The sequence below is a fragment of the Pteropus vampyrus genome, unplaced genomic scaffold, assembly GCF_000151845.1.
Source record: "Pteropus vampyrus isolate Shadow unplaced genomic scaffold, Pvam_2.0 Scaffold140, whole genome shotgun sequence".
In the NCBI taxonomy this organism is placed as follows: domain Eukaryota; kingdom Metazoa; phylum Chordata; class Mammalia; order Chiroptera; family Pteropodidae; genus Pteropus; species Pteropus vampyrus.
Window position 1 is genome coordinate 3,857,503 of NW_011888921.1, and position 9,421 is coordinate 3,866,923.

The 9,421-nt window shown below is 32.6% G+C and overlaps 1 protein-coding gene across 1 annotated transcript in view; it reads right to left on the minus strand.

The window, feature by feature from the left end:
- Nucleotides 1–9,421, minus strand: part of RPAP3 (RNA polymerase II associated protein 3) — a 32,002-nt gene that overhangs the window by 6,417 nt on the left and 16,164 nt on the right. The window contains exons 9-15 of the mRNA XM_011368338.2: nucleotides 6,932–7,053; nucleotides 5,325–5,395; nucleotides 5,111–5,212; nucleotides 3,175–3,410; nucleotides 1,994–2,180; nucleotides 1,090–1,187; nucleotides 526–626 (exon numbers count right to left, since the gene is read on the minus strand). Coding sequence (XP_011366640.1) covers nucleotides 526–626; nucleotides 1,090–1,187; nucleotides 1,994–2,180; nucleotides 3,175–3,410; nucleotides 5,111–5,212; nucleotides 5,325–5,395; nucleotides 6,932–7,053 — 917 coding nt within the window. The remainder of the gene's footprint in view (nucleotides 1–525; nucleotides 627–1,089; nucleotides 1,188–1,993; nucleotides 2,181–3,174; nucleotides 3,411–5,110; nucleotides 5,213–5,324; nucleotides 5,396–6,931; nucleotides 7,054–9,421) is intronic.

Here is a 9,421-nt window from a genome sequence, read left to right on the forward strand (position 1 = left end):
GCACACATTATTTCCTCAGTCTAAAACTCTTCCCTACCCCCTTCATCTAATTGACTCTTGTACTTTGAGGATCCAGCTTAAATCAAACAAGCTCAAGGAAATTAGCTCTCACAAAATGGGATGTACCTCCTGTGTACCCATGCTTCCTATGGCAGGTGCTCAACCATTACTCTTATTATTGTATTTTCAAGTAAAAGAGCCCAGATTAGAGCAGGACTGTCTAAGTTTAAATCCTGAGTCTGACTTCCTAACTACATGACCTTGGTCGCAGTTCCTTATCTCTTTATGCCTTGGTTTTCTTCTTTGCAAAAAAATCATACCGACACCTCATAATGTTACTGTCGGGATTTAATTAATTTTACTTAAACTGTAATTAAATTAATATAATTGTAATTAATTTAAATTTAATTGTATGTACTTTGGACATAGTAAATAGTCAATAAATGTTTGCAATAGTTGGTTAAAAAAGTAAGGGAACAATACAAGAATAAAGGAATATGGAAAAGCTTTCTTCACAGAACTTACTTTTTTTCTCAGGTTCTGACATAAACATCACTGCCATATCAAACCTTTTTAATTTAGAAAGCCTTTGTAAGATTTCAAAGATGAGTGATGGCTTTTCTTTCCTGAAATAAACCAAATATAAAACAAATAATTCACTAAAAGTAGCTCATTTAATTCTTTACTTATACAATATATAAGTAAAGATCTTCATTTATCTTTTTTCCCTGGATGCTACCTATATTTTAAGTGCACAAATGAAGAAATTTATCAAGTCAATTGAAGAAATTATAAAATTCTAAAATATGAGGCTTAGCATGGACATTAATAATCTGCTAAAAACTGTCACTTCTATACCCTACTTTTCTCTTTAAAAAAATTTAAAGTCTTTTTTCCTCCTATTTAATCATTTCCCTTATTACTGCTTGCACTTGTCACCTTTACAACTTCTGCAACAGTAAAATTTACTAGAAAACTAACTGCTATACAGAAGGTTGTAATATGATATCAAAATGAATGAATTTCCCAAACCATTAGAAATAACATAGCATTACAATATGAAAGTATACCTAAAAAAATTCAACTTACTCAATGTAAAAGTCGTGCAGAATTTTAATGATTTGATTGAATACATCTGGATCTAGATTTTTCTGAAACAACTTAGGATACAAGGATGGTTCAATTTGCTTGGAAAAAATATAGTTAGAAAATTAAATTATGGCGACATTCACATATCATAAATTATATAATAATTACTAAGGTAAATATAGTAAAGAATAACTACTATGCATTAGTACTTAATAAACAATAACTGGGGGGTGGGGGGGTTACACCAAAATGTAATTAATGATAGAAGAAAGGTTAGAGGAACTGTAAAATAATCACTCAGTTCAAGTCAGAGAAAAACCTCATGAACAAGAGATGAACACCACCCTAAGAAAGACAGGAAACTTGAGGGCTCTCAAGGAGCAATAAGATAGAATTTAAAAAATAAAACTACGTGAGATACTGTACTTGGAAGTAACTGTATACTGCATAATTATAGAGATTACTATAATTGCACTGAAAAAAACCTATTCTAATCCATTATTTGGTAAATTTCATATGATTTGACTCTTTTTCTTGGAGCAAATAAAAGTTCATTTTCAGGAGACTGCCTAAATATTGCTAGCGTTACTTGGCACAAAGAAGACACTTGATATATTTTAGCTTCTTTCCCCAGCTTGAAGGACAAAGAATTAAGTTTAAGTTCGATATATGAAATTAGATTAAGTTATTTTGAACAAAAGAATTCAAAATATGACCTATTTCCACAGGTTCCCTGTCTGCAAATATTTAAAATGTTCTGGCCAGGGTGATAGATGTATCAGGCAAGGGATAAGAGCATTTTCTACAGTTGTATTATACAAAAAGCAAATACAACACTTTATTATATAGTGACAAAGAAATTCTTTGACCTTTTACTTAGAACTACTAGCTTCCTCTTTCTTACCTTCAAATACTGATATAACATATCTGGAGAACTTTTCAGTTGTCTGAAATCAGATTCAAGCTGGAATGAGTTTGAAGGAACTGGAGGAAGAACGGTTGTAATCGACTGAGCAGGTATTTTGTCTACCTCTACAGAAATCTTCTCACTGAAAGACTGACATACATCTTGTTTCAAATTAACCTGAGGTCTGGAAATATTTCAGAGGCATCAATCAACCAATTGAAAAGAACTACAAATAGTCAAAGCTTATATAAACATCAATAGAGATTTTTACATTTCTGACTTTATTGATATTGTATTATCTATTTACATTCTGAAAATGCTAATTCTTTCAGCTGATAATATATGTATATTTTTCACAATACAGATTATGCCTTTGTAAATTTTCACATGCTATGTAATGACTATTCTCATCTGTTGGGCAATTAGCCGGACCACCTTCTGAGTACGCCATTTCTATACACTGCATTACTACATCACCTATACTTATAACTCAGCCTTCTAGAAATCTGAATTATCAGTTTCAAAAAAGATCTTCTAAGGAAAAAAAAAATCCTTCCTCCTTAAAAAAAAATCTGCCTATTTAGTGTTTCCCCACAATCTATACTATCATTTTAAATAGAAATATTGCAAAAATTCAAAGTTTAAAAAAACTTCTACTAGGATTGCTGAGTGCAATGCAGGAATATGTTAAGTAAAGTTACAATACAAAATAAACTTAGCTTACATTTTTTATATTCTCATAATGAAGGAAACATGAGACTATTTTTTAAAATCCCAAATGAATTTTAAACAGCCCACAAATAATCTTAAATATGAATGGCCAGAATAATGATAGTGCCTAAATTTTACAATTTTTAGAAGCTGCCTTTTAAAAAGTTAAAAATTTTTTGTTGAATTAAAAAGTAAAACAATACACTAAAGTTCTAGAAAAAGAAATGAACAAAATAAATCTGTTCAAGATACTTTCTTATCATCTCTAAATTCCCCACTATGCTTAAGGAACAGTGATTATTCCATAAGCAAAGCCTCTTTAATAGCAAGAACAAATTAAAAAAAGAAACTGAATGCGAAGTTGAAAAAATTATGGTGCTGAGTACAAACCAGAAGTCTCATCAATAATATTAATTTTCTAGTGGAATTATCACCATTCTAGAGATTATAAAAGTGTTCCTACTCACTGCAGAACTGAAGTATCACTTTCTTCTATTTTCAATACTTTTGCTTTTGGAATATCACTCGTGGGCAAAAGGTCATCTTGGCTTGAATTCTTCTTACTTGCAGTGCCTGTGCTTGCTATTACATTTGCTAGATTAAAAGGATTACTCTCTGGAGCAGCAGCAGTCGTGCTATCTGGCACATCAATAGTTTGTATCAAATTACCAGTTTCTTCAATAATAACCTTCTTGAGTGGCTTCTAAAACAATTAAAATCAATTCCTTAAATCAACACATACAGGTTTTCTATTTTAGGGTCACAAATTAAAAGGTTGCAGTGTTCTTACAGCCAATATCCCAATTATAAGTAAATTCAATTTGATGGCTAGGAGTCATACTCTTGTCTGAGAATACAAAAAAGATGCATAGCACCTATCCTACATAGATCTAAATGTGGGAAAGAAGATGTATTGTAAATAATTACAAAGCAATGGAATGCACATCATAAAAGATGAGAGCACAAAATTATAAGAAAACACAAAGAAAAGGTAGATAAACAGCATCAAGTGGAGACTTCACAGAAAAGTACACAAGAATGGTAATGTCGAAAATTATGGTATGGTCTGTGGAAAGGCAACAAGTCCAATGGGGCGGGTGCAACAGGAGGAGTGATGGAGACAACGCCTGAAAGGCTGCTTAAAGATAGCTTATAAAATGACTGTGTGCCATGTCAAGGAGTTTGGACTTTATCCTAGAGACAATAAAGCCAAGAGAAAATATAACCAAACTGACAGCAGTATTGTGGGCTAAGTGAAGGCAAGAACAAGGCGGGCAATAACCAGCATGTAAAATTACAAAGATGTGAAAGTTTAAACATTTAATCATCTTTATTGAAAAGAAAAAATAGCAAAAATGAATATAATGAGTGAAAATTAATATATGAAAGCAACTAGACTTATTATGCCCAGCACGTGAAACAAGTATTGTCACAGAAAATTCAAGAATAAAGTCATAATAAGAATACTAGGAAAGTATTAAACTAAGGATTTCCTCTATTGGCTACTAACCTAAAATATGAACTTAGCAAAACAAATATTCTTTGCCTCACTTTCTTCCTTTGTAAAAAGAGGATACAAATACCTGCTCTGACTTCCTTATAAAATTACTTCTCTAAAAGCATCAACCATGCATAACAGTTACTTTTAGAGGGCAAGGAGAGGATGGTGATCAGCAAGGGGGCACACAGGGCGATTTTGGGAGGTTGATACCTTTCAATTTCTTAACCTGTTTGGTGGTTTCGCCAACACACACACACACACACATACGTATGTAACTATGTAAATGTTAGAAACTACAACAGAGTCACATCGTGACTCTATTTGCCTTAAATGAAATCGATTTCAAAGGTTTAGCACACAACAGACTGCTGAATTCATGCCAGCTACTCTTTCTGTCTAATATTGCAGGAAAATAACTGGCTTTGTTGGACTTACTGAAAAGCAGTATAGTATACCAAATAATGTGCAGTGTGTATTTTTAAAGATAACCTTGCCTATATAAGATTTTTGCCTATGTGCTGATTTTAGATCTAACCCCATACAAGATGTAAAACATTGCAATAAAATCATAATCTCAAATAAGAATAGTAATAGAAATAAAAAATTCTTAATTACAAAAGGTAAAACCACTTCTAATTCCTTTAATGCCATAAAATGTGAAAATATTTAAATTTATGGTTACATTAAGTCACTTAAAAAGTTACCACAGAACTCTAAATAGCTCAAATTCCCCCAATTTTATTATATCAATAATACTAGGAAGTACTTTTTAAAGAGCATAAAAAAGGCCCTAGGAAGAGATTTCAATATTTTCTTTAAGAGATTAATTCAACAGTTTGTTTTCAACTCTTGTTCATACAACACTGATATTAAATAGCAAGAAAAACAATGAAAGAACTTACAGTTGATCCAAGATGAGGTGGATTATCAATGGGTTTTATCACATTTTGCCTTTGAGTAGAATCGAGAAAAACATCATCCCAGTGTCCTTTCTCAATTAATTCCTTGAAAATAAATTTGTAATCATGACTACAAAAATATTCTCAAGATAATTATGCAATAAATACATGTGTTTATGCTGCAAGAAATAAGAGCATATTTTAGTGAAAAGATTACCTTTTTAATTTTGGAAAGTTCAGTTACTGCTTGCTTATTTCCAGGTTCTAGAAGTAAAACAGTTTCAAAATCTAAAGGGAATTTTTAAGAAATATAATAAATTAGTGAAAATACTTTATGAAGTTCAAAATAGGATATATTTAGTTTAGTAACTCTGTATTTAACTTAAGAACTATTACTCAGGATGCTAGAAACAGGTAAGCAATAACAAGGACTAACATTTACTAAGTGCTACTCTAGTTGCTTTATATGAATTCTCATGTAACCCCCACTTGTTACAACCCCACTTTACAGATATGACTGAGGCCTAGAGGTCATCTAACTTTCCAAAGCTCATGCTGTTAACAGACGACAGAGTAACACACTAAATGTAAGATAGAATATAAGAGAATTCCATATAATAGAATATTATTCAGCCTTAAAAAGGAATCAAATTCTGGTATATGCTATGAAACAGATGACTCCTGAAGACATGCTAAGTGCAGTAAGCCAGACACGAGGACAAAATAGTGTATGATTCTACTTATGTGAAGTACCTAGAATAGTCATATTCAGAGATAGAAAGTGGAATGATAGTTACCAGGGGCTGAAGAAAGGAGAATGGAGAGTTATTGGTTAATGAGTAGAGTTTTCAGAAAGGAATGATGAAAAAGTTCTGGAGATGGCTAGTGGTGATGGTTGTAGAATAGCACGAATGCACCCAGTGCCACTGAAGTGTAAACTTAAAAATGAATAAAGAATAAATTTTATGTTACGTGTATTCTACCATAATAAAAAAATGTACGGGCTACAGATGAAGCCAGCCTTAGAGAGAAACTAACATATTTAAATGCAAATATAAGGAAAGAAGGTTGAAAATCAATTATCGAAGTATTGATGTCAAGAAGTTAAAAAAACAGCAAATTAAACCTAAAGACAGTTGAAGGAAGGAAATAAAGAGCAGAAACAAATGAAAGAGACAAAAGATACAAGAGAAACAAGTTGGTTCTAATAAATAGTTAAAAGACAGGTCACGGAAAAATAACAGAAATAGATAATCAGTAGCAAGGAAAAAAGGGGGCATCACTAAAGATCTCGAATTATCCTCTATCCCCTAGATTAGGGGTCCCCAATCCCTGCACTGCAGACTGGTACCAGTTCATGGCCTGTTAGGCAATGGGCCACAGAGCAGCTTCATCTGTATTTGCAGCTGCTCCCAGAGCTAGCCTCACCGCCTCAGCTCCACCTCAGATCATCAGGCATTAAGATTCTCACAGAAGTCCCTGGTGCCAAAAAGGTTGGGGACTGCTGCATAGATGCTGATTCCCTTTCTTTTCATTTTTGCCTTTTTCTTGCTTTTTTTTCCCACCTTATAATTCAAATGTTTCATTGATTTTGAATGGCAATTAGCCAGATGGTACTCTGTGCTATTAAAAGATAATCAGGTCCACTATGGAAGCTGCATTCCTTCAAGTCTGCAAAGCTATTCATGATCTAAACTTGGTAGAAAACGTACTTCTCTAAGTTCTGTATCCTTAACCATGGGAAGGCTCTGCCTATCTCAGATTCTATAACTTGGTAGTTTCATCAGGATAAGTGAGTGCCAGTTGTCATAAAAATAGTCATACCTTGTTTGGCTTCATTTAACTTTCCCAAAAATGTTCTTGCAGTTCCTCTTCTGGCAAAAGCTTTAGAATATGAGCCATCTAATAAAATAGCTTGTGTGCAGTCTTTTTCAGCCTCTTCATATCTATTAAACATGATAAAATAACCAATGGGAAAAATGCAGCCTACAGAAAAAGTTCATGTAAACTGAGTTTCTAATGTAAAAAGCATGCAAATAATTTAAATTACCAACTCTCAAACCTGTGTCTGAAGGAAAAGACTATTTTTAAATTTTATATTCTCACCAAATCTTGGAATCATCTGATAAGGAGGGAGAAGCTACCAGATTAAAGAAAAGTCAGAAAAGAGTGTGCTGGAAGGATGGAATTAATGATGGTAAAATATGTATAGAGTAGACAGAAGACCATCACTGCTGGCAATTTACCTCCCCTCAACTCTCAATAAGCACAGGACTACATTAAGAACTGTAACTGATATGAATTTTCTAATAAAACATCATTAATATTTACCTATAGTACACTTTAAGGGAAAACAACCCATGTAAAAAACATTATATGAAAGTATATCGTCTGACACTTTTCATAAATTCTACTTAGCCAGGCAACCAGCAGTCATTTCAGCCTGACTAGGTACTGCTCTCTGATAACAAAGAGCTAAGAGCAGTTAAAAAACAAACGAAATGTCTGTGACCTGCTTTATAATTCGGAGGGAAAAAAGGCTGAAACAAATGTGACAAAAAGGTATGTTAAAGGCTTGTTTAAAACTAGATGCTTTGATACATGGAGCTTGTTATACACTTCCATGAAAGTTTGAAAAATTTCATAATAAAAATATTATTTAAAAAAGAATTTTCTGTGATTACATTCTCCGCAAGACCTAAATGAATGCCATACTATCCTCAAAACAAGACTTAATATGAACAAAATCAGATTTTCTAATGAACTTAAACATCTCTGAATTTAATTTACTTTTCAACAAGAAAGTATATGTGTATGTGCATGTTCATGACCCTACCAATTTACTTTCTATATGACTGATTATATCATTTTCCCATTTAAGACATTTGCATGGCCCCCACACCTTTCAGGATCACATCCAGCTCCTATGCAGAGCACGAAATCAGCCTTATCTCTAGCTTTATCTCTGTCCCTGCATAACAGCCAAAGTATGAACCACATGCCCTGTCCAGAAGTTACCATGAAATTTCCCATTTCTGCACCTTTGAATCTGCACTGAGACATTCGACCTGTTTTTTCGCCTCACTCATACTATCCCATTAGATCTTAGTTTGTTTCAAACTCCTCTTTAAAGTGCTCCCTTTATGACTCTCATCTAGTCTGTAATATCTGACAAAGTCACCCTATGGTGGAGAAAACTTCTGATATTAAGCATAAATCTAAAAGGTAAACTAGAAAAAAATGCAAATAAGAGTCATATAGTTCTTCGTATTTAAAATACACTGTTAACTTGCTATAATATACTAATATGAATATCAACTAACACAATAAGGCCAATACAATAAATTAGAGCTCTCATAAATGTAGATATAATCTCTCACCTATTAGAAGGTATTATTCTTGGCATTAGTCAAACCTAAGAATCGAGGCTTACAATTGTTAAATTATGCACAATTCTTGAATAGCAAAGTAAGCTAGCAGGAAATGCAATGATCTCTATTCTGACTAATCAAAATAATATGTCTCTAGTTATATCTATTAGTTTCAATGAGGTTAAATATGTAACCAAAATTTACTTCTGTGACAGGGGTTCCTAACCCAAGGTCCTTCAAAAGATCCAAAAACTTGGATGGAAAAAATATTACATCCTTATTTTCACTAACTTTTAAATGAAATTATAACTGTAGATAACAAACCATAGTTATAAAAGCAATATCTATAACTTTGTCACCAATAAAAATCATAGATATGTTCATATCACATTACGTTTGTTAGAGATATCTCAAATACTGTTTTGAGATATCACCACTATTTCAGAATTACAGTAGCAATTTAACCTGCTATTTGTTTGCATGTGATCACAGTATCCCTGTTTACAGACGCTCCTATGACATAGGTGGCCAACTACTAGCCAACTCTGCCCCTAGTAGTCACTCATATGCCAAAGCGTGAAGTCGTATGTTCTCACACTGGTAACGTGATCATCAGTTGCTTTCCAAGTATTCCTTATCCACACGTATTAGTTGATCAATATGTGGAAGAATATGTGTCAAAGATCACCACAAATCCTAGTGCCCTTATTTAAACTTTCACATTAATGTCTTTAAAAAATTTTTAACTTTGTTGCCTATATTTTAAATGTAGTTTCTATGTAGTGTATTTTAAAAAGTACATATATCACTATATCACAAATTTTAATATTTTTAAAACTGTACTGCAATACAATTGGTTTCCTTTGGAATCTTAAATGTATAATTATACCTTTAAAAATTTTGAGAAAGGTTCACCATTCATGGCACCAAAAAAGTTTAGAAT